General features: G+C 37.0%; 1 protein-coding gene across 2 annotated transcripts in view; it reads right to left on the bottom strand.

Moving 5' to 3' along the window:
- The window catches only part of LOC106874245 (MAU2 chromatid cohesion factor homolog), a 78067-nt gene extending 57178 nt beyond the window's left edge, over positions 1-20889 (bottom strand). The window contains exons 1-2 of one of the 2 annotated variants that reach the window (XM_014921901.3): positions 20423-20889; positions 20260-20277 (exon numbers count right to left, since the gene is read on the bottom strand). In XM_014921901.3, the coding sequence (XP_014777387.1) occupies positions 20260-20277; positions 20423-20653 (249 nt within the window). In that variant the 5' untranslated portion in view covers positions 20654-20889. The remainder of the gene's footprint in view (positions 1-20259; positions 20278-20422) is intronic. The other variant, XM_089347028.1, reaches the window with a different exon arrangement.
- Between the last annotated feature and the right edge of the window lie 6010 nt (positions 20890-26899).

Here is a 26899-nt window from a genome sequence, read left to right as displayed (position 1 = left end):
TTTTTTTTTTTCTTTCAATTTTGCTCTATTACCCCTAAATGTTCTTTATAATTTCCTATGCGTGCACAAGGCTTTCATCATCATCATTTTAATGTCCACTTTTCTATACTACCATGAGTAGGACAGAATTCATTGAAGCAGATTTTCTACCACCAAATGCTCTTCTTGTCACCCACCCTCACCAGTATCCAAGCAAGATAACATTTTCTTATGGCCAGACAAGATTTCACAGAAGTTTGAAAATGATGCTCACCACTTGTAATGACAATGACACGTGTTTACAACTTTCATGCTAAGAAAAGGAGCCACAAACAGACGTGCATACATATACATATATATATATATATATATATATATAAATGGCAATTTCTGTCTGTCTATCTGTCTGATACTACCTTGCTGCCTACACCAATGAACCATTCTTCTAGAAACTTTGCATACATGTCAAACTAACACCCAGTTGAATTATAAGGCTAGTTGGATTTCAATAAAAATCTATAATGGGCCCCATAGAGTGGGGTTGTAGTACATGTTTACAAATCAATAAGACATCTACTGACATGAATCAAGTAAGGTTTGTGCAAGGCTCAAACATGCACTCCTTCATATAAACAGCGTGCGACCTTCGTGAGAACAACTTGGCTTTCCAAAAGGAAAACAATTTTGCATGCAGCGCCTGTATGTCACACTAAGGCCACATTAAAAACACGGTCAACTACAGGATTCATGGATAGAACATGGAACAATGTAATGACCAATGACCTGGAAGTTGGTTCACCATGAGGTTAATTTGATGAATTGAATCCAAATCACCATAACATCTTAATCATTTTTATCACGCAACACGAGATACGGCCATACTATGATAAGCTACAACACGCTACAATCCCAGCTACAATATGTGGATTTTCTGACAAGAAGTTTTCTTTAAAAGGTACATAATTTTATTTGCTACCACTTAAACTACAATTTAATTTGCAATCCTTAAACTACAAAAAGAAAGCTATGTGTATGTCTAATGGTGCGCTCTCTCCTCCTACCCTAGCTTTGAAGTACAAGAACACAATGCCACCACGAAAGTGAGCAAAGCTTAGCTCTAAAACTGCACGCAAATGACAAATGTGGTAAAGGCGTTCACAGGTATACCATGCTCATGCAAAGACTGATTTTTTTTACTAAGCTTAATTGACTAGAGTGGGTAAAGAATTTAAATAATCTGGATTTTGATCATCCTACTGTATAGCCCTACAAGTTTTGTTTCACATTTTGTGTACAATTATTGCTCTCATTTATAAATTCAGAAAAAAGCAATGCTTTTTGAAGTACTTCAGCACCAATCCCATGTTACACATCCCATGTCACCTGCCCCAGGTGAACCATCCCATATCATCCACTTCAAATCACCCATCCCATGTCCCACAACTCCCCAGTTTCCCATCCAATATTACCCACATTAGTATGACTAAAATGAACAAATTTTTAAACTTATATGTTTAGGTGATTACTCACAAGTAAAATTATTTATCCTTTTTGTATTTCATCAGGAGACAGCAACAGAGAGAAGCTCGCCTAACTGCAGATAGAGCAGCCCATTAAAGAGTAAAGGCAAGCAGAACAGCAAGAGAGAGAGAGAAGCTAGTCTTAATGCAGATAGAAAGTCACACCAATGCGCAAGAGAAGCTGAAGACACAACCATGGCTTATTTACACCTAACTGATTCTAAAATTTATATATTGGCATAGGATTGCCAGTGCCCCTGGACTGGCTTGTGCGGGTGGCACATAAAAGACACCATTTCGAGCGTGGCCGTTTTCGTGCGGGTGACACGTAAAAGCACCCACTACACTCTCTGAGTGGTTGGCGTTAGGAAGGGCATCCAGCTGTAGAAACTCTGCCAAATCAGACTGGAGCCTGGTGTTGCCATCCGGTTTCACCAGTCCTCAGTCAAATCGTCCAACCCATGCTAGCATGGAAAGCGGACGTTAAACGATGATGATGATGATGATGATGATTGGGGAGTGCAACTAAAATGGGTGACTGAACAGGGAACGGGATAGGACATGAAACAGTGTAATGAGAATGGGAACTGGAAATAATCCTTGCTTCTCCAGGTATTACCAGGTAATTCAGCTTGTGTGTGTGTGTGTGTGTGTGTGTGTGTGTGTGTGTGTGTGTGTGTGTGTGTGTGTGTCTGTATATATATATATATATATATATATATGTATATATATATATATATATATATATATATATATATATATATATATACATATGGTTGGCGCGTTAGGAAGGGCATCCAGCTGTAGAAACTCTGCCAAATTAGATTGGAGCCTGGTGTTGCCATCCGGTTTCACCAGTCCTCAGTCAAATCGTCCAACCCATGCTAGCATGGAAAGCGGACGTTAAACGATGATGCTGATGATATATGTATATATATATATATATATAGCTCAAATTTACAGAAAACAAAAGTCAAAGATGGGTGAAGGAACAACAAGCAGGTGTATTAGTTTAACACTTGGGAAAAATGGAAAAGTCTTTGATGTTTTGATCCTTCGCTCTTCAACAGAAAGGATTGAGAGGAAAAAAACAGAGAGAACAAAAAATGTGTAGGGATTAACAGTTCAACACGATGAAATGGCTGAACGAAAAACAGGCTTCTTTCAGTTTCAGTCAATTAAATCCACCCACAAGACACTTGTCCATGATGTTATGCAGTGGGACTGAACCTGAAACCATGAGGTTGGGAAGCAAATTTTTTAATCACACAACCATGCTTACAACTTTCAATTAAAAAACAATCTAATTGGAACATGTAGTCTTCATACATTTTCCAATGACATTAGTAATGTAAGCAAAGAAAATTATCAAACTCAGAACCAAATTTTGGATTTGGCTCAAAGTACAGGGGTGGCTGTATGGTTAAGAAACTTGGCTTCTCAACTATGTGGTTACAGGTTCAGTCCCACTGTGTGACACTTTGAGCAAGTGTCTTCCACCAAAGCTTTGTAAGTGGATTTAGTAGTCGAGACACCTGATGAATAGTATATGTATACACCTATATATGACTAATTTCAGTTTAATTGCTGTAGTTCATAACATTACTTTGATTCACTCAACATTGCATCATTAAAAGTTATTCATAATTAGATCACTAGTAAATTCAACAGAGCATCACAACATTTCAAGATGACATAAAAGTTTCTGAAAGATGGTTCAGGAACATCTAAATACTACTTTTAGCTCATCAAGTTCTGTGTTCTCACACACACACACACACATGATGGATTCTCTTTTCATGAATAACAAATGGGGGTTCAGTACAATGAAGCATTAATCATGTTCTATGGACACAAAGGTGTCTCTTGAGGCCTGCTGATGCCTTGTAAACCTTTTGGCAAATGGAACAAGTTGAGGATTCAGTTTGTTTTAGTGCTTGTGGATCATTTACTATGTGTTTTCTTAAGTGGATGGCAGGCCTGCTTTATTTCATGCCACAAAACCACAATGACAGGTAAGGTTTCCATTTAGAGGAGCAGCGTTTTGCCTGTGTGCCTTCATGCTTGCAGAAAATTGGTCCTGATGTTGGAGTCAACTTTGCTCTAATCTTTGAACTGAGGAGAAGCAGGACTGACACCAGGTCCTGCATTCTGATGCTCTGTTTTTCCAGGGAACGTTGCATTGCTTCAGCTTGTCTTTTAGTTTGTCTGGGGTACCATGTCCTGTAACTGCCTTACCATCCATCAAAATCACAATGGCAGAGTACACAATAGAGCATGAATGTTATCTTTTCTGCTTTTAACAATAAATCCAGATTCATCATCATCATCATCATCGTTTAACGTCCGCTTTCCATGCTAGCATGGGTTGGACGATTTGACTGAGGACTGGTGAAACCGGATGGCAACACCAGGCTCCAGTCTGATTTGGCAGAGTTTCTACAGCTGGATGCCCTTCCTAACGCCAACCACTCAGAGAGTGTAGTGGGTGCTTTTACGTGTCACCCGCACGAAAACGGCCACGCTCGAAATGGTGTCTTTTATGTGCCACCCGCACAAGCCAGTCCAGGGGCACTGGCAACGATCACGCTCGAAAATCCTACAGATCGTTGCCAGTGCCCCTGGACTGGCTTGTGCCGACCCAATTACAGCAAAATATAGCCTTTTGTTTCAGTATTTCTTTAAAGGTTTTAGAATGAGAGCAAAACAAAATAAGTATCAACCACTCCCCTCTGTGGCCTTGGGCAGATTTTTTTTTTTTCATGTATGTCAACATGACTTCCACACTGCAAGATAACAGTGAGTTGCAAGCTAAAAAAAACAACAATATATGTCATCATGCTTTAAATTGTTACAAACTGTATCTGCCTTATTTTGATTGACAAATCATTAACCCTTTAGCATTCAGATTATTGTCAAATGTACTGCTTATTTATTTACATTCTTTTGAATTAATCATGCATTATTTCATAGATTCAAGATTAATATAATGTGATTGTTTGCTTTTAGTATGACATTGTAGGGTAGGTATAAGAGACTTGATTTGGCCAGTTTGAGCATTAAACAAAGAATATTTTAGCCAGACATGGACCAGTTTAAATTCTAGTATCAAATAAAATACATTGTGCTATTTAGTTATAGAACCTTTACATTCTGAGTTCAAATCCCACCAAGGTCAACTTTGCATTTCATCTTTCCAAAGCCAATAAAATAAAAGTACCAGATATATATTGGGATCAATATAATCTAGTGTAACTCTCCCATAAAATCTATGGACTTGTGCCTATGTTAGACATAATTACTTGGCAAAGTCATTAAAATACATGTAAAACACCTTGCAGTATTTAGTTACACCTTTTTATATTCAGGGCTTAAATTTCCCTAAAGTCAACTTCGCTTTTCATCCTTCCAAGGACAATAAAATATCAAACTTTTGACTTGATAATAAAAGATTTGACCCCTTCCCTGTTTAGGGCCTTGTATCTATGTGTGGGAGGGACCAATTGCTATAAATCATAATAGTTACCAAAATATACAACTCAATTACTTCAAGTCAAGAATGTAGACCCCACGTAGTTGTCTAGTCTGCTAGAAATACCAGCCAAATCTCTTTCAAGCAATCTTAAAAAGTCCTACACACCCACAAACAGATGAAATGTTCATAGTGAGAATGCTTTTTGATCATAGATCCTTGAGGACTAATGAAAAACACATTATCATGTTATTGCACTTAATACTTGCTTATGTTTGGAAGTTTCAAAGTTTTGAGGAGTGTGGAACTGCTTCATAGTTACTATTGTTCCCAGATCTGATCCAGAATAGTTGCACCTGCCAGGGTGCTAGCTATAGGTCAATTAGCATGCTACAGAATTGCCTCTAACAGGCCCAGAACAAATGAGGCCCTTCAACTCCTTAACTATTCATCTATGAGAAAGTAACTCCATACAAATCAGTAAATTATCCCTTGTGTAAATTATCCCAGGTTTCTATACGTCTACCAAGTTCACTTACATGGCATTGGTCAGCCTGGTGCTATATTAATAAACATTTGCTCAAGGTGCTATGCCATGGAACAGAACCTGAAACTACTTGGTTGCAAAGCAAGCTTCTTACCACACTTCCATTTCATAAATAATAACAAAAAAACAACAGTCAAATAAATGATGCATAGTTTTAGTTAAAAATCATTGTTTATCTGAATACTTGTATTGTTAGTCGTGAACATATTCAAACAGTAAGTTAATTTTGTCATTAACCTAAGGATTAAACAGATTTAGACAATGAGTCCCTAAAAATAGACATACATAAGTACCTCAAAAATAAAGAGATTTCCAGGCCAAAATAACAGGTTCTGAGCAACCAATCACACGTAACATATATTACTATTCTCTGAGTGTTGGTGGAGCAGTATAAAGGATAGTTAAGAGCAGAACAATTTACATTAATTTTATCCCTTAGTTAGATGTGGCTGTATGGTGAAAAGCTTGCTTCTCAGCCACATGGTACCAGGTTCAGTCACACTGAGTGGCACCTTGGACAGAAGTCTTCTACTATAGCTCTGGGCCAACCAAAACCTTGAGTGGATTTGGTAGACAGAAACTGAAAGACTGTTTTATTTATTTATATATATATATATATATATATATAGAAAGACAGAGACAGACAGACAGACAGAGTGATATCTCGTAGTACAAGTTAAATTTGTCCCATTATCTTAACTACAGGTGTCTGAGATGCAAATCCTTCGAAGTCTCTTTGGGATATGCAGTCAGGCCAGTTTCCTCCATGCAGAATTCAGCATTCTCCTCATTACACCCTACCAGGCTATATCGATGATTTTCAGGTAATTTACAATGTTGTAGTGCTCCTTCCAAAACTCACGTGTTAGATTTGTATTGTCAGTGACTTCAAAGCACCAACGAAACAGTTGTTTGGTGTACAATTTCTTAAAATTAGAAATCACCTGTTAAGTTTATAAAAACTTAGATAAAACTTAGATATGTTTCGACTAAAGATTAGTCCAGGCCATGTCTAACTTAATAGCACCACCTGATATGATTATCTAAATCCTTTTTACAGTCAAGTTTTGTTTATGGTCCATTCAAGTAGTGAGTTCTTATTGAGTGAGTTGTATCCAGGTACAGGTGGCTTGTCTGGTATTCTTTGAAGAAAACTCCGTTTAAAGCTGATAGGATCCTTTTCCTCTTTTATCTGTTTCGGGACAATGTTAAACAGGGCAGGGCCTGATGAGGAAAAGAAATTATGCTGCAGTGTACCTATATGCTGTGATCCTGAATTGGGCAGGGGACATATGGCTCGTGGTCCCAGCCTTGGATGAACCTTGAAACTAATGTTCAGGTCGTTTGGGCAATGCTGGCGGTATATTTTCCACATCGTACAAATGATGTACCGCTTGCGGTGGCGCTGAAGAGAGTAGAGCTTCAAGGCTTTAAGGCGGTCCCAGTAATCAAGATCAGTCATGCCTTCAATTTGTTTGGTGAGTGCCCTCTGGGGCGATTCAATCCTCGAGATGTTTTGTTTTGTTTGGGGAGACCACAAGGGGCAGCAGTATTCGAGGTGTGGCCGTACAAAGGAGGCAGGTTGATATCAAGATGGTTAAATGAAAAAATATGTTGCACTAAATAGTTAAATGGTTTATAATATCAAGTTTTATGATACATATAGTACCATGTTCAAATTCTGCCGAGATCAAGTCTTTCTTTCATCACTTGGGGATTAATAAAGTATCAATATTGAATGCATTCCTTCTACATATCTGACAATGTGCCAAAGAAAACCCTTGTTTTGTTTTACAAGAGACATAATGGTTAAAAGTATCATCATCTTTATTTAAGACCTGCTTTCCACCCTGGCATGGGTTTAACAGGAACTGGCACCAATTTCTGCTTTGGCATGGTTTCTACAACTGGATACCCTTCCTAATGCCAATCACTTTACAAAGTGTACTGTCACCAACCACAATGAGGTCACCACATAGCTTGCAAACAAGACCCTCAAATGAGAGGTGGGAATGGCTTTGTATTAGATGATTAGTAGTTAGAGTATGACAGAGGGACAGAAACGAGTGTCTTGCAATGGAGGAGGTACATGGCTACTCCAGATGGAAGAAGAGAGAGAGAGAGATGGTGAAGATGTGTTGAGGCATATCAAGTGAGAGGGAGGTGTATCTAAGTGGTACAAAGATTTGGATAGGGTGAGTGGGCAAGTAAGTTCAAAAGAGGGCAAAAGGAGGACAAGAGATAGGTAGGAGGGATTGCAGTAAGTGGTGACTATAGTTGGAGGAAGGGGGTGTTAGGAAGATGAGTTGTGAAGGGAGAGATTTATCGAGAGTAGATTGTGTGCAGGGGCATAGATATAAATGACATGCCTTTAGGGTCACAATTTTCCTTAGACGGGTCTTCTCAAGCACAGCAAATTGTCAATCAACTCAGTATATATCTTCCAAATAGTGAGAACATTACAATAGCAGACAGTGTGTTGCAATCCTCAACAAAACAAGCCATTCGTTCATCGTTTAACGTCCGCTTTCCATGCTAGCATGAGTTGGACGATTTGACTGAGGACTAGCAAGCCAGAAGGCTGCACCAGGCTCCAATCTGATCTGGCAGAGTTTCTACAGCTGGATGCCCTTCCTAACGCCAACCACTCCGAGAGTGTAGTGAGTGCTTCTACGTGCCACCGGCACGAGGGCCAGTCACATGGTACTGGCAACGGCCACGCTCAAAAAGGTGTTTTTTATGTGCCACCTGCACGGGAGCCAGTCCAGCGGCAATGGCAACGACCTCGCTCGAATGATTTTCTAACATGCCACCAGCACAAGTGCTAGAAGGCAACGTTGGTGTTAAACTGAAATATATAAATTTTAATATAGGTGCAGGCATACCAATGTGATAAGTTTACTTCCCATGCACATGATTCCAGGTTCAGTCCCACAGCGCAGAACCTTGCGCAAGTGTCTTCTACTATAGTTTCGGATCGACCAAAGCCATGAGTGGATTTGGTAGACAGAAACTGAAAGACGCCCATCATGTGTGTGTGTCTCTCACAACCACTTGACAACTAGTGTTGGTGTGTGTACAGCCCCGTAACTTAGTGGTTTGGCAAGAGACTGACTGAATAAGTACCATGCTTAAAAAAAAAAAATCTGTGGTTAATTCATTCGACAAAATTTTTCATGGCAGTGCCCCAGTATGGCTGCAGTCTAATGACTGAAACAAGTAAAAGACAATTAAGAAATATTTTTATAAGTATTTTACCAGAGAAAAAAATTCTTATCACTACAAACTTCAGCTTTGCCATAAAGGGAATCTTAAACAAACTGTCTACCTTATTACAAAGCTAAAAGAATAGTGTTATGGTTCATTTATTTTTTGTGTGCTTTTCTAGGGTACTTCATATACATCAGTGAGAGACCATCAACTGCAACCACTAGCAAGGAGACAAAATAATTCACACAGTCAAGCAAGTCACAATGCATTGCATAAGATGATGGAAGACTTTGGATATCAGAAAGTGTATGCAAATTAGGTACCTCAGGAGAGGAAGGGGGAATTCTGTTCTGATCAGCTGTAAACATTTGAAGTAAACGAAGACATGCATTTTTTTTTTTTTTTTTGCAATATGGTAACAAGGAATGAAATGTAGGTGTATCTTTAAGGCCTGGAAATAAAGGCTCAGCCTATGGAATAGTGTCACACCTCATTTCCATGGTCTAAGAAGTTTGAGAGACAGCAACTGGTGCAAAAGTCATGGTGACTGTTTGGAGATGACAAGAGGATCATTTTCCTTGATTTTATGCAATGCGGTTGTACTCTGAGCAGTGAGTAGTACATTTAGATACTCACAAAGTCTAAAGACACCATTAAGAGGAAGAGACCCAAGAATCTGAAAATAATCCACATTCACTATGATAATGAGAAACTACACGTTTGGCAACAAACCAAGCAACTGACAGATTAAGAGTCCCCTATCCACTGTACAGTCGACCTCGGCGGAATTTGAACTCAGAACATTAGCAGCAGATGAAATACCGCTAAGCATTTCGCCCGGCATGCTAACGTTTCTGCCAGCTCGCCGCCTTCAGGGACCATGATCTGATGACAAAGATGAGTGAAAGTGATTGTGAAGAAGTGGGTACAACAGGTTGCATCTAAATTTTTTCAAAGATTTGAGTTTGAATCAACAATGTTGCAAATGCATCTCTTAAGGAGACTATGTCAAGTAGAACTTTTTACAGGAAAAGCTACACTACTAACATACTTTCAGTAGAACCCTCTTAATTGAATAAAAATAAATTAAGTGAATGAGGAGTCCAGAAAAAACTAGTATACAAATTCCATTAATTATTAATAAAAAAAAAGGTATGACAAAGACAAACTCCACAAGCTACAGGAAACCTTATCTAAGATGGCACTATCTCTGAACAAAACCTATACAGGATACTGGGGATCCTTTAGTCATGACCTACTTTTAGGTCAGAAAAGGAACTTCAGAGGGATGATATTCTGGGAAGGCAAGATTGGGTGTAGTGATAAGTGTAGTGCCTGAAGGGACTGAATAGAAAATAGATGACAAGGAGGAAGAAAGATGTAAGAGGTGGGAGGACTTTTATGAAGGTGACACAAGACCAGCTAATTCTGAGGAGCAGAGTCCATTGCTGTAGCACACTAAAATGCACTCAATCAACGCTATAAAGTAGCTGGTGATAGAAATGACATTCATTGTACATGACATGCAAAAATAATATGAGATGTACTACAACAACAAAGGTTGGTAACTTTCTCTGTTGCTGTGTCTCTCAAATGACAAAGGAACACAACAAATGAGATGTACTACCCATGTCAGCATAGAAAAACATCTAAAATGAAGATGGTAAATAGTTACAAGAGCAAATGACAAAGCTGAAATATACAAAACTGTTTATAAAAGGGTTTTCAAAAGAATCTAACAAGATTAGAATATAAATTCAGTTTAGCAATGTATCAAAAGGATGAAGGATTGCATGGCTCCTAAGGCTATGTGATTAAAAAGTCTGCTTCCTAACCACGTGGTTAAGTTTCTTCTAAAGCCTGGGTTGACTAAAACCTTGTGAACAAATTCTGTAGAGAGAAACTAAGAAGCCCATCATGTTCATATCTGTGAGCGTGTGAATATGTCTACATTTGTGTCTCCTTGTCTCATCATCACATGATAGTTCTAAATATGTGTCACTGTCATACAGACAGTGTCTTTCATTACCAATATTCTATAAAAACATGTCTGGTCATGTGGAAATATTAACTTGCTTGAAAACAGGTGAGGCTTTGGCAATGGAGAGTACCTGGTCATAGACAATCTGCCTTAATAAACTCTATGTACATTAATATGACTGGTGGCACGTAAAAAAACACCTATTACACTCTTGGAGTGGTTGGCATTAGGAAGGGCATCCAGCCATAGGAACCATGCCAAATCAGAATGGAACCTGGTGTAGCCCAAACTGTCTAACCTATGCCAGCATGGAAAGCAGACGCTAATGATGATAGAAAAACACCAACATTATAATACTAGCATTTGTAATGCTAGTCACAAAAACTTTACACTTAAAAGTAAAGTAATAATTTTAAAATAGGGATTCTTAGTTGAAGTATAAAAAGACATAGAAAGCGAACAACTTGTGGGGTTAATGTTTATTTAAAGCTACATACAATGGAAAATACTGAGGAATAGGATTTTGTTTTACAAAGGGACTGCAGGCAAATTTAGTAGAGAAGGCAATGAAATTAATGAGTGCACCTGTAGAGCAGGAATAGCCTTGGGTGAGCTGACAGACAATTAACACTGTTAAACATGATGTAAGATAAATTATGCAGTCAAACCACCTGCAAAATACAATCTGTAACCTGCAAATTTGAGTCACTCAAAATCCTCACTAGGATAGTCACAATAAGACATACGTTTATCAGACCCAACACATTAAAAGTTAGAACAGTTAGGATGTTATTGCTGTAGTTGTTGTTTAGCTATTGCTCAGTTGTGATTGAGCAATCATATAAAACAATGGTAATTGAGCTGGATGCTGTTGTGTGTAATTTTAGGTATTTTGTAAAATTTTATAAACAGCTGTTGATGTGGGTTATGGTAGTGTGGTTAGGAAACTTGCTTCTCAACCATACGATTTCAGCTTCAGTCCTGTTGCATGAAATCCTGTGCAAGTGTGTAAACTACAATAGCTCCAGGCTGAACGACGTCTTGTGAGTGGATTTCGTAGATGGAAACTAAAAGAAACCAGTCATGTAAGTGTGTGTGAGTGTAATGATAAATGACCAAGACCTTTGGCGATATGTTGTGCTTGAGTAGACCCATCAAGTGAAATCATAGTCGTGGCCGATGCTGGTGGTACATAACTAGCACCATAAATAGCACTCATTACACTCTTGGAGTGGTTGGCATTAGGAAAGGTATCCAGCCATAGAAACCATGCCAAATCAAATTGGAACCTGGTGCACCCCTCCAGCTTACCGGTTTCGGTCAAACCGTCTAACCCATGCCAGTATAGAAAGCAAATGCTAAATGATGATGATGATTATATATATATATATATATATATATATATATATATAAAATCCCTTTCTCTCAAATGTAAATCAAAACATTAAAACAATCAAATTAATTTAACCCCAGGTGATTGAAAATATTATTAAGATTTATATCTTTAAAAGTTTCATGGTACACAGCAAAGTCAAACATTTTTTGATGCTTGGAAAGCATTAAAAGTTAAAGAAACACCGAACAGGCTTTCATCCAGCCACAATGAATAAAAGAAGTAAATGCAATCAATCAAAAATTAATAGTCAACTGTTGAATATTTCATTCGTATCATATTTAATAGTATCATTAGTAGAATGTCTTATCATCATCATGATATAATGTCCATTTTCCAGGCTGGGATAGGTTGGATAATTTGAATGGATCCAATGCATCAGAAGACTGCATCCTGCTCCAATATCTACTTTGGTATCATGCTCCATCATCTACTGCTGGATCCCTTCCTAATGCCAAATGTTTTACAGCATGTATTGGGTGCTATTTTTCATGGCACCAGCACTAGAGAGGTTGTTATGTAATCTACAAGCCTAGGACCCCTATGACTGAGTTGGGTTACAGAAGAGAGGAAAGCAGTTTTATGCAATAATGAGGGTTATGATGAGAGAGAAGGGGCCAGAACTGAACAGATTTCTTACTGTAAGATGATAGCTACAGAGCTATACACATTATAAACAAAAAGGAAAGGCCTGCAGTGTTGGTGAGGACTTGGAATTTGTAGCAACCATGAAGGTTCTAGTTTTGTATCATCTTTAAGATGAGATGGATTTACAATACTATTTGTTTTCTTGATATGTTCCGCAATGTTCTCCAGTTATCAGTAATCCACTATCATAACCCATCAAATAATATATTTCTTAACAAAAGACTGGACTAAAAAAAGTCTATTTCAGACACACATCTAATTAAATGAATCAGTGGCTATGGTGGCATTAGTAAATTCACCCAAAATCTCGGAAGGCAATTCTCTTAAACAAGATATCAGTTAATTCTGAGAAACATACTGATATTTATCTTCTTAACAATTAGAACAGGTTTCAGGAAATACAGCAAGAGAAATACATAAACACTAGCACAGTAAACCACACATTTTCCCTATTAGCTATTTTCCAGTCATACATACATCTATTTTTATTTATCACATGGATTTGGTTAAAAAAAAAGTGATAAATTAATCATCATCACACACTTTGTAAATAAATAAGATGGTAGATTTAATGACACCAAACTTGCAGCCCAGCCCACAATAGCAAATCTTCCAGTGTCACATATTTTCTTTATCATCTCTACTGTTTCTTGTAGAGAATACACACATCTGCATCATTTGTTAGGATCAGACATCTTCATATTTCTTTCTATTGACTGGTCCAATGTTGATGAGCACGTGTACAGAAATCCATATAAAAAATTATGCAGCTTCACAGCATGGTCATGTAAATGCAAGCAAAGTCAGTACAATGTCGATAGCTGAGCATTGCGGGTGGTTGATGGGGCACATTTTTGTGGTACAAGAACTTTTAACTGATCGCCAAACCATGTTATCAAAGATCAATCTGCGATAAGCGTAACATGGTTCACAACTGAACATACCATGTTATCCCAGATCAGTGACGACTGAACCAGTGATAATCAAGGCTACATGTACTATGGTTGGTTGATCTTAGGAAAAAAAGTCCTGTAACTCATATACACACAATGCTTTCTCTGAAGGCATTAGTTATGTAAATGAAATAAGTTCAAGAATCTTTGGGGAGGGGAGAGCAAGGTAAGATTGTTTTATGCCCATACCTTTCGAAGTATTAAAAATAGGTCACAACTGGGAAACAAATGCACACCCTTAGTCTCATCTTACTAAGAGTTTATTCTACTCTATGAGATTCTATTTACAAATAATTGCAATGTTAATTTTCAATAATAAGGATTTCTCCCTTCGGTATACACATACAGAGATTCAGGTGTCTGTATGTTGTGCATGTATACTATACTATATATGTGTGTGTGTGCATGTATACTATACGAGTGCCGTAGATTAACAACACTGAGACGATATTACATGATTAAATAATTATTCGGGAATCCGAAAAAATACTGTACTTTCTTTAGCTATGGAAAGGTATGAAAAGCCTTACATTATACGGGAGTGCGAGAGGGAGACGAAGGGCACTCTCTCTCTCTCTCTCTCTCATAGGTGGGTTTGTGTAAACAACATATCATTTGGCATAAGCGACCTATATTTCATGCTGAAGATACCATGTGAGACTACATATGAAATATTCTAAGATAAAAAAGGCCCCAACAAAGCTACTTTTATTTTGTGTACAGCACAGCTAATGCAAGAAAGGGAGAAGAAAACAAGTGAACAATACAAAGAAAATTGATTAAATAACAAAAAAAAATAAAATAAAATAACATGCATGAGTCATTACCACTACTACTACAATTACAATAGCTATTCAGAATATGGAATAGAGCTACCAGCGAACGACACCATTTCCAACAACGTTAACTACTAATACCATTTCTGATAGCACAACTCAACCACCACCACTATTACTGCTATTACCGTTACAACAATTAAAAGAATTACAGTCACCATTTATGACAAACATTTCCCAACACCGCAAACGACTCCCAACAACAAGCAGCACCAACCACTACCGACATCGAAAACGATCACCGTCCCGTATGATCATCGCCAGTCCTATACTATACCACAGACACCCACCCCCATCATGTCTGTCTTCCTCATACCGCCGTTACTATGACCTACCTATATCTATATATATATATATATATATAATAACCACTAACCATTTTAAAACGCTATACAGCTGTTACCAGCTACCCTCACTACTATTATCCATCTATATATAATATAAATACATATTCTCTAACACAGCGGATATATATAAATATACTGATTCTACCCATAACATATTACTTATAAGTGTGTTATCGATTTGGGAAGAATCGGTTGACATGGTCCAATTCCAACTGGATTTGAACTCAGAAACATGATGCAAAGCTGTATAGCCTAAACAAATCTATTGAAATCTGGTTCTCCGCTGTCCAACCAACCACTCGACATGTTAGCTATAATAGTCAAATATTCCTCAAACTACACACATGAAATATTTTTTTTTAAATATGTGGTGGAAAGAGCACATTAATGTAGTCCAGAGTAAACTATGTCAAAAAAAAAAAAAAGGCGTGATAGTCACAACTGAAATACTTTGAATATAGGTCTGCTCAATCAGGACTGACCTGGAGTTCAACAACAACAACCACTAACAAGCAAATAAAGGAAGCTCTATTTAGTCGCTCAACCTGCTGGAAACAGTAGCATCATCTATATGAAACTAGGCCTAACGTCTTTAAAAATGGAAAGACGGGAAAACGAGATGGTAATCACTAGAATGCTTTAGATCAAAGGTCTGTTCTATCAGAACTGACCAGGGGTTAAGCAACAATCAAAGCCCATACAAACCAAACATCGTAGATTGCTGATATATAAAAAAAAAAAAAAACACAAAACATCGGTGATATAATGAAAAATGAGATCGCGCAGTGACATTCATGCATTTCCTCGTCTATACACCATGAAGACTTTAAATCAAAGTGAAAAAAAAAAAAAAGCTGGTTTCATCTGGAAATCGAAGCTGGGTCGCGGGTTCACCTCCTTCGGGAACTTAAGACGACTTTGGGCCAGTGAAATTAGAACTCAAAACTCCAGAGACACGGAATTCTAGGCACAGAAAGGAAGTCGAATGTAACGAGACGAGGTGAAGGGGAGGGGTGGAAACAAGACATGTTATGTAGAGGGGAATAGGGAAAGGGTGAACGAAACTAATGGTAGTGGGAGGAGTATAAAGCCAGAAAGAATAGAAATAGAGAGGGGGGAAGTCAAAAAGGGAGGTTGATGATATATTTATATGTATGTATGTATGTATAGATATATATATATATGCGTGTGTGTGTGTGGAAACGATAAAAAATGCATTTGAGATAAATTAAACGTGGACAGATATAAGAGAGAGAGGGGGGAGTCTATAGATATAAGTAATTGAACGAGCGGAGCGGTCGAGAGAAATATGTATATAGCTAGCTATAGAGACAACACGTACTACAGTTCCCGAGAAATTGTGTGTGTGTTGTTACACAGACACAAAGTAACAGAAGAGTTGTAAAAACAAAAACTATAATTTATTTTTTTACTTAGTACAAAAAATATCTCATATAGACCTCAATACGTTAGGTACAATGAATATGTATATATTTATATGAAAACTGAAAGTCCACTCTTAGTTTTGCCCTTGGCTAAGCTGTATATAAGAATGCGTTATATATGTCCGATCCATGTAAGCATGGAGAAGTGGACGCTAATACGGTGATTTTGACGTGAGAATTCTGTTTATTTATATATATTTTTGGGACAATACTGTGCTGATGAACGAAATCTAGATTCATTCTAGTAATCGCGAAATCGGTCGATACACAGTTAAGTTTATTTAAAAGAAAGTTGGTCATCTTCTGTTGGTTGTTTTTCCTCGCATTAGGTACTAAATGTGGTTATTTTGAGAAGTCCACTGTGTGGCGTTATTATTTTTCTGTAATAATGCCTTTTATATAAATATAAACGAATAATTATATTCTTGGGAATAGAAATTTCCCTTATGAATTTTTTTACACACTGGCTTCTTGATAAAATTCTTGTAAGAGTTTTATCCCTTTTTGAATTTATTTATATATATATATATATATATATACAAACACACACAATGTGTATAGAGAATGAAAGGTATGTTTTGTGAGAGTAAGAGATTATAAAGAAAGTATTATTGAAAGATAAAGAGGGGGGCGGACGGAAGAAAGAGAGAGGGAAGAGGAAAATGAATGAAAAAGTCAGGCGACGTAACTAAACAATGTTGAGGGGGGAGCGATGAGCTAATATAATATATATAAAAAAAAAAACTTTCTGCTTGTCCAGACGAAGATCGCAAGAATACGATAGATAGATAGAAGAGAAAAAACAGTAACTCCTCCCCCCACTGCCACGGTATTTACAGATAACCATAACATTGATGATGATGATGCTAAAATGTCTTTCTACAACAGGCACAAGGCCAACAATTTTAGGGAGGTGGGTAAGTCGATTACGTCGACCTCAGTACTTCACAAGTACTGTAAAAATCGACCCCGAAAAGATGAAAGGCAGGTTTTGAACTCAAAACATAAACAGCCGGAAGGAATGCCACTAAGCATTTAATCGGACGCGCTAACAATTCTGCCAGCTCGCAATCTTAATAACAATCCCTTTTTTTTTTTTTTGTTTTGGCTCAAAGCCAGCAATTTCGAAGGAAGTGGTAAGTCGATTACATCGACCCCGCTCCTCAACTGGTACTTATTTTAAAGATCCCGAGAAGATGATAAAGTCAAAGTCAAAGTCGACCACCGCAGCATTTGAACTCAGAACGTTAAAGACAGACAGAATACCGCTAAGTATTTTGCCCGGCGCGCTAACGACTCTGCCGGCTCGTCACCTCAATAATAATAGTAATAATAATAATAATAATAATAATGATGATCTCAAATTCTGGCACAAGGACAATGGTTTTTGAAGGGAGGGACAAGTCGATCACATCGACCCTAGTACTTGATTGGGTCTTTATTTTGTGGACTCCGAAAGGATGGAAGGCAAAGTTGACCTCGGCGGAATGGCGGAGGTAAAAAATACGCACACCACCCGCTGTCGGCGTAACCCTAACCCTAAATTCTTAAGCACCGGGTGTGCGTATTCTTTACCTTCGCCGGCGGAATTTGGACCCAAACGTAAAGACGGACAAAATGCCGCTAAGCATTTTATCCGACGCGCTAAACTATTCTGCTAGTTTGAATAATAATTTCAATCATATAATAGGCAAGCTCTTCAAATGAGACAAAAAACTCATTTGAAAAGTATGAGTCTCACAAAAAAAAGAAAAAAAAGTTTTATTATATTATTGCTATTGTTGAAGTCGTCACAGCGGCGGGCGGCTGCTGCTGCTGTTGTTATGACGGGGCTCTGTGGTTAGAAACTCAAGCGCACGACACCAGTTTCGATTTCCAATTGGAGAAATCGTTCTCACACACGTCACTAACGTTCGGGGAAATGCATGATTTTCGCACAATCTCATTTCCCCCCCCCTCCCCACTTCTTGAGAACATCAAAGCTTTGATCTATGTAGTAAAGACTTTCCCCCCTCCTGTCATAACCGTTTTTTTCTCTTTTATTTTTAAGAAGACGGCAGTGCGAGGAGAAAGCTTTCACAAGCGAACCTCGTCCACCTGTCTTCAAGTGTAAACACTGATATTTCTTCAGTAAAGAACAAAGCCCGAGGTTTAAAAAAAAGGGGGGGGGGGGTGAAATAGGTGATGATGTTTATTCCTGTCTATCTAAAAATCATTAGCAACACAAATAAAACATGTTTGTACGTGCGCGCGTGCGTGTGTATATATATATATATATATATATATATATATATATATATATATATATATATATATATATATAGGACATTTGTTGGCGCTACAGGCACACTATATTATATATATGGTGCATCAGCATGGCCGAAGCTCTGAGCTGAAACTATAAACAATATATATATATATATATATATATATATATATATAGCGCCAACAAATGTCCTAATGTACGACACAAACTGTTAGTAGTGAGAGAGAAAGAGGGGGGAAGATTATAAGGTGGAGAGAGTGTTGAGCGTTATGTCGATTTCCATGGGACCGTGTGCTTCATAATACCAGTGTTTTACTACCCAAATAATAACTAGAAATATAGGTGTAATAGTGTAGATGCAACAACGCTTTAATAGAATATGTTGTACAGGCCACGAGAGTAAAGCTTAGTAAATAGTATCTTTATACTCGAATGAGATGAAACATAATAAACGGCATTCTTTGCCCTAATGGAGAGAAAAAACATTAATAGCATTTATACATATATATATATATATACATACACACACACACACAATAAAGTATTAATAGATGTGATGCTGCAGGTTAAAGAATTAATAAAAGCATATGCCCCCGAGATAAAGTATTAATATTGATACGGGATAACAAAAAATATATATCAATAAATTTACATACTACAGCAAAGAGATAGAATATTATTATTAAAAGCTGTATACCCCACAGGATAAAGCCTTTATATAACTGTATAGCCATGGGAAAAACTAACCCGTAATAAATATATATATATATATATATATATATATATATATATATATATATATATAGCGAGAGACAGGGTCTTGCAGATAAACACAATTAGGCTTTATATATAAACGAGTATATACACCTATATAAAGAAAACATCTAAATCGCGGCACCTTCCTAGTGAAATTATCGATTCAATATCGAGGTTCATATGTATTATTATTGTTGTTGTTTAATCCCACCTTGTCCGAAATGTAAAATAACACAATGTCACGTACACAGGGGGAAGCTCTTCTGAACTCAATCGTTAATCAATTGATAAGAGGGAATGGGAAAGAAAAAAAAATGCCACGCAAAATCGATAATATTTACAACTCACTAACTACAATGGAGTAAAGTAAAATCAACAAAGTGAAAAAGATCCTCTATGCAAAGTGAATGATTGGCGGCGATAAAACACTTTGGTCGGTCTCTCACAAACAAATAACTAGATATAGGACTAACACTAGTCTATCAGTTGTATAAATAAATATATATATATAGTCTTGCTACAAACAATTTAGCTTGCTTTATCTTGCGGAATCATTTCAATAAGGTGTAATGTGTGGATATATATATATATATATATAGATAGATAGATATATATAGTCTATATCTGTAGCATATTCCTACATACATAACACAACAAACAATATATGTTTAACATAGAGTATAGCTGAAAAACTATATACACGTGTGTGTATGAAAGTGAACTATTATTAATGTATAAAAACAAACAGCAAAGTATACGAGTTATGAAAGCCGGATACACACACACACACACACACACATATATATATATATATATAATTGTAATTATGTATGAGTGTGTAAGTATATATGTATGAATGATTTGCATCGTTTCAATAACAGACTGTTACAAGTGTATAAAGGATACGCTACATGATAGAGTCCACTGCAAAATAAAACAAGGGTGGAATATAAACATAGGCTCTCAGATGTAAATAAATTAATAAAAACAACATAAACGCATATTTCGAAAACAATAACGACTAGCGGAAAAAGAGTGAGTTGCAATAGCAAAAAAGAATTAAACATACCGCCTTTTCCAAATGCGTCTGAGCGAGATCTATGTTTTTTGTATGGGCCAGTAATATGTTACCCAGTTGTAGATGTGTCCTTGACTCAATCCGGGGAGGTGGTTTGAAATTGAAAATAGATTGTAGACAATGAATACATAACCGAATATTAGGAGGGTTCGACGTCCGGAATGTTTCTGCCAAACCTAAAAGGGAAACATACCAAGGTTCGGCATCAGCGGCCGACGCCATTTTGCTAGCTTAAATTTTGAATGCGGAATAGTGGTGCTGAGCTGATCTTTTTTTATTTTACGCTCCAAATATTAATTTTATCTCGGAAAGATTTTCTAAATAATAAAATATTAATTTAATTTCCATTTATTAAATATTACTGATTTAATTATTTTATGAAAACTTTCATTCCCCTGCACTCGACAGGTCAGAGCCAAGTTGCTCCAATCTAGGTCAAGCTGCGTTATATGGATTTCACTGGACGATGTGTTGATAAGTTGGTGTATGTATACGTGTGTATGTATATATGTATGTGTGTGTGTATACATATATATATATATACACACATATATGTATACGTATGTATGTATGCGTGTGATATATATATATATGTATGTATGTATATAGTTTCTGTGTGCGTATACACATAAGTATATCTGTATATACAGTGAATTACGTGTGTCATTCTTATGTCTGTATAAAGAACCTTCACACACAAGTTGAATGCTCTCGGTCTGGTTTCGATTTCGCCAAGAGCCATTTCTTTTCATTTACTGCTTTATGCCAAACGCATGTTAACTTTTATAACTTCTCATTTCCCTTTCCTCTAATTAAAAATGTCAGGTTTCATGCTTGTAGAATAGAAAAATAATTTTTTTTTCTTCGGAGAGGAGGTGGGGACTAAAAGTACAGCAAAAATTTAAAAAAAGACCCATATGGGAATTTATTGTATATATGTGTATTAGTAAATATATATATATATATATATATATATATATATATTATATATATATATATATATATATATATACGTGTGCGTATGTATATATATATGTATATATATATATATATATATGGGTGTGTGCGTATACATATAAATATATATATATATATATATATATAATTGTATATATTACTGAACAAGTCAAGCGATGTTTGATGTTTTGTTGCTAGAATAATTTATAAACAAACATACACCCGCAACAGAAATTTAAATAACTTCTATATATGTACATGTATGTGCACGTTTGTGTTTGTGTGTGCACGCCTGTCTCTCCTCTTTTCTCTTCTCTGTATTTATTTAGTCTTAACAGCTTAATAATAATGTCTGTGTTTATAACTTGAACAGATGGCTGGGAATGCACGTGTGAAAGTTGGAATTCAATGCATTAGGCACACACATATTGATAAGCAAGGGCCAAGAATGTATATGTGAGGTGTGGGTGGATTGTTTGGGTGGTGGAAATACGAAATTTAATGCAGATCGAAGACTGAAGACCAGAGTATTTCTGAAATTACAAAAATACCTTATTGCAAATTTGCTCTGTCTGATAGTATTTTCGGTGAAAAAAAATAATAAAAGAAATTTTTAAAAATTCACTATCTGATTTTTAATGATATAAAATTAAATCACAAATTCATTCACATTCCTATCTGCCTGTAGTATATGTATACTTGTCTATGTAATATATATGTGTTTATATACACATACACACATATACATACATATAAATATATATATATATATTTACATACATACTAGCATGCACATATACATACATATATATATATACACACACACTCACATGTATAAGTATGTTTACATATGTGTCTGTGTGTGTGCGGGTACGTTACATGTTAAGATAGATAGATAATGTTGTTGTTGTTGTTGTTATATGTATTCGTGAACAAATAGCCTCATTGGACATTTAAGCTGAAAGAGGAGTCCAACAGACCAATCGCTGGTTCACGGCATTATAGAGAGAGGGTGGAGGTGACAGGAGGTGTTTGTGCCTTCGGTATTTAAAACTATATTCCGTCAGTTAAAATGATTCCGACTGTAGCCTGCAGAGATCTGTTCCATGAAAATAGCCGAGGGTAAGAAACTCCTGGCCGGTGTGTGACACTTGGCATCAGGTATTGAGAGGAAGTGTACAGGTGTGAAGATGTTTGCACTCCTATAACGACTTCTTTTATATTGTAGTGGCACTGGAGTTCCGATGAACTGTAGCTTGAATACATCTTGTCTACTTTTTTTTTTATTACAACATGTCTTATATAATGTAAGTTGATGAAAGCAAATGTTTCTATAGTCTTAGCTCCAACAATTACGACTATCCTGAAGGTTGTCTTTTCGATGCAGCTGAGTTAATTGAGTATGTTGTGCGAAGCAGTCATCCGTTAGAAACAAACATTCTTCCATGATACTTCGGACTTGCGCTTTGTAAACGGTGACTCTTCCTTCCGTATCCAGTTTGTTCCCAATTTTACATCGCACTCCAAGTCTCTCCACAAGTTCAGTTTTACAGACAGTGGAGATATATTTTTCCCATAACAGCTTGCTCTCCTCTCTCTCGTAACGACTTTCAAGCTCCTTTTTTTTTTTTTTTTTTTTTTTTTTGGTGAAACCGTTTGCTTTGCACTTTGTTGATTCATGTTACCTTTCTGCCGACGCTTTTTTTTTTATCACGTTAAAAACTATATAAGCAAAAGTCGCCACCTGTGTGTCATACTAAATGTATAGACACTGTGGAATTGTCTGAGATGAAATCACTTCATAGATTTCTTGCATTAAAAATACAATGTAGCTGTGTGGTAAGAAGCTTGCTTCCCAACCACATGGTTCCGGGTTCAATCTCACTGCGTGACACCTTGGACAAGTATCTTCTACTAAAGCCTTGGGAGCGGATTTGATAGACGGAAACTGAAAGAAGCCCGTAATATATATATTTTATTTGTTTCAGTCATTTGACTGCGGCCATGCTGGAGCATCGCCTTTAATCGAGCAAATCTACCCAAGGACTTATTCTTTGTAAGCCTAGTACTTATTCAATCGGCCTCTTTTGCCGAACCGCTAAGTTACGGGGATGTAAACACACCAGCATCGGTTGTCAAGCGATATTGGGGAACAGGTACACAAACATATATTTACACGACGAGTTTCTTTCAGTTTCCGTCTACCAAATCCACTCACAAGGCTTTGGTCGGCCCGAGGCTATAGTAGAAGACACTTGCCCATGGTATCATACAGTGCGACTGAAACTGGAACCATGTGGTTGGTAGGCAAGCTACTTACCACACAGCTACTCTTGCGCCTCTGTGTGTGTGTGTGTTCCCCTGCCACCGCCTGGCAACCGGTGTTGGTGTGATTGCGCCCCCGTAACATAGCGGTTCGGCAACGGGAGCGATAGAATAAGTACCAGGCTTAAAAATGAAGCACTGGAGTCGATTCATTCGACAAAAATCCAAGCGGTGCCCCAGCATGGCCACTGTCTAATGACTGAAACAAGTAACAGATTATATATATACATATATTGAACTTCGATATGGGAAAAATCTACAACTTTCTACGCCACTAAACTATTATTGTTTCTGAAAGTGCTTTTTACCTACCACGGACTGCTCGAAGCTTATTAACTTCCTACACCTAGATCCCTGGATCTTACAATTACACATACATACATACATACATACATACATACATACACACACACATACACACACTCGTGTGCGCACACACACACACACACACACACACACACACACACACACACACACACACACACACATATAATTATAATAGAGGGTACATGAAGCACCAGCTTGCTAGAAAGGAGAGTCAAAATCCTCAACTTGTCCACCAATCTCACTGAAAATGTTCAACGGACCAACAGATTTAGATTTACCGCAAATAATAATAATAATAATAATAAATGCCCTGATGCAGTACCATGCAGTGGCTCTCATGGCTTTTGATCTTAGTTGATTGGAAGTGTTATCATGTACATTGTTTTATCTTGGTATAAAAGATGGGCTACAGCAAATATTCTGCTTAATACCACAGATTTGCTTGTCAGTTGTTTGACCTTAACCAGTTGAGCATGTCCCTTGGTGGCTGACGATATGTGCATCTCTGATCATGAGCAGAAGTAGTGGGGGAGCATCATAGCCATGTGTTGAGAGGAATTCTTTGGGGTTTGAATAATTCACCTTTGGAAACATGGGTGTTTTGCTCAACATCCTTAAACAAACCTTATTCAGGGACCTTTTGAGCGGGATGGGCTACTCGACCTGAAGAAATGTCTAACTGGGCCCCTCCTGCGAGGTCATGCTCTGTTTATCTTGATATGAGGTCATCATGTCGCGCACATATGGTTGTGATGCATGTGCCTGGTGTACCCTTATCAGACAGGTAGTCATGATGGGTATACTGGGCTTCGTATATTTTACCCCAGTGTCACTTTGATGGCATGCACTGCTCTCTCACTCAATAATAATAATAATAATAATGGAGATGATGATGATTTTTATTTGCCAACAGGGTGAAGGATGAGGGGGTCAAATACAAAGACAGACATAAAGTGTAGGAGTTTTACATATAATGGAATGATAAAATAAAAAGTATACTCGGTGTACATTAGTGGAAGGGAAGTATGCAAAGCATATGACACTAGAAAAAGAGGGCAAACAAGTGATCGTGATGGGGTCCTCCTGATACAGGAGGACCTCTAGGGATAATGAAGAAACCCCACCATCCAAGATCACCCTGAGAACCAAGGACGAGAGCCCACTCCAACTTCTTTCCTCCGACTCACAGGTCTACACAGAGTGGTGCCATCCACTCATGCCATTTTCGCAACTTCCACCCACGTTTTCATAAATTCACTCGAGGACAGCACTTCCCTCTCCAACCTCACTTTCCTTTCCAAGTGAAGCTTGAAAAAGTCGATGAGGGCTTTACCAAAGAGGAATGTTTCTGTCCTCATTCCTTCCAGCCTTGTCCACCTGATAACCTCTTTCGCCACAGCCACCAGACAAAGGAAAACTGTCTTGCCAGTCCGATTAAAGGAGGGCGGCGGAGCAATCATCATTATGGACTCGGACGACAGACGGATCTGTCCTACACGCGACAGCAGCTGTTCGACATAACTCCACAAGTCAGCAATGCCCGGACATTGAACGAGTGCATGCAGAACGATTTCGTCGCTCTGCGAGCACCTCCGACAAGACCGTCTGACAGCACATCCGTGCCTGTAGAGTTTATCTCAAACCGGTAGCGGCCCCCGGTAGCGGCCCCCGGTAGCGGCCCCCGGTAGCGGCCCCCGGTAGCGGCCCCCGGTAGCACTGCCAGGCCAAAGACATCTGGAAATTATCCGTAACAGTCCCCAACCGGGAAGTCCTCCGGAATAGACTTGCCAGTTCGTCTTCGTCGACGCCTAGGGTCTCCCCGAAGACATTGTCGCATTTCCCCGCTACTAATCCTCAGTAAATATCTAATGTGGAACATCCACCGAGCCTACTGCCCGACTTGTAGAGGACAGTGAGCGCCTAACGACATTATAAGTGCCAGGCGCCCAGTCTCGACCTGTCCTTTACCCAGGACTGTTGCTCCGTCAAGGAGACGAGCTGCAGAAAGGCAGGTCTCACAAACGGAGCCCACACACGTTCACCTTCTAGAAATCGCTGCAGGTGGTGCAAACTGAGTACGTGTCTGCGCATTAAAATCCTAATAATAATATCTATATGAATATTCATTTGAATATTTAATCATATATATATATAATTTAGAGAAAAAAACCACAATTATTTAATTCATCCATGAAAATCCACAATCACATATAATTGTGGTTTTTCTCTAAATTATATATTTATATATATATTGTGAAATTTAATTTAATTTTGATAAATTAAATTGAATTTGTCCCTGTAAATTTGGAATTTTTTTCCCTAATATCATATATATATATATATATATATATATATATATATATATATATAGTATATTATATATATATATGTATATATATATATATATATGTATATATATATATATATATGTATATATATATATATATATGTATATATATATATATATATGTATATATATATAGATATATATATATATATATATATATATATGTATATATATATATATATATATATATATATATATATATATATATATATATATATATATATATATATATATATATATATATATATATATATATATATATATATATATATACATATATATATATATATATATATATATATATATATATATATATATATATATATATATATATATATATATATATATATATATATATATATATATATATATATATATATATATATATATATATATACACACACACACACACACATGAACTTTAAATCAAAATTTTAGCTGTTTCTTCCAATAAATACATCAAAAGCAAAATTTTTTCATGGATCCTTAATATATTACTGTGAATTCCCAAC

This window comes from Octopus bimaculoides, chromosome 2 (assembly GCF_046866305.1).
Source record: "Octopus bimaculoides isolate indiv1 chromosome 2, ASM4686630v1, whole genome shotgun sequence".
NCBI lineage: Eukaryota > Metazoa > Mollusca > Cephalopoda > Octopoda > Octopodidae > Octopus > Octopus bimaculoides.
The sequence above is the reverse complement of the archived record's forward strand: the minus strand, read 5'-3'. Positions and strand labels throughout refer to the sequence as shown.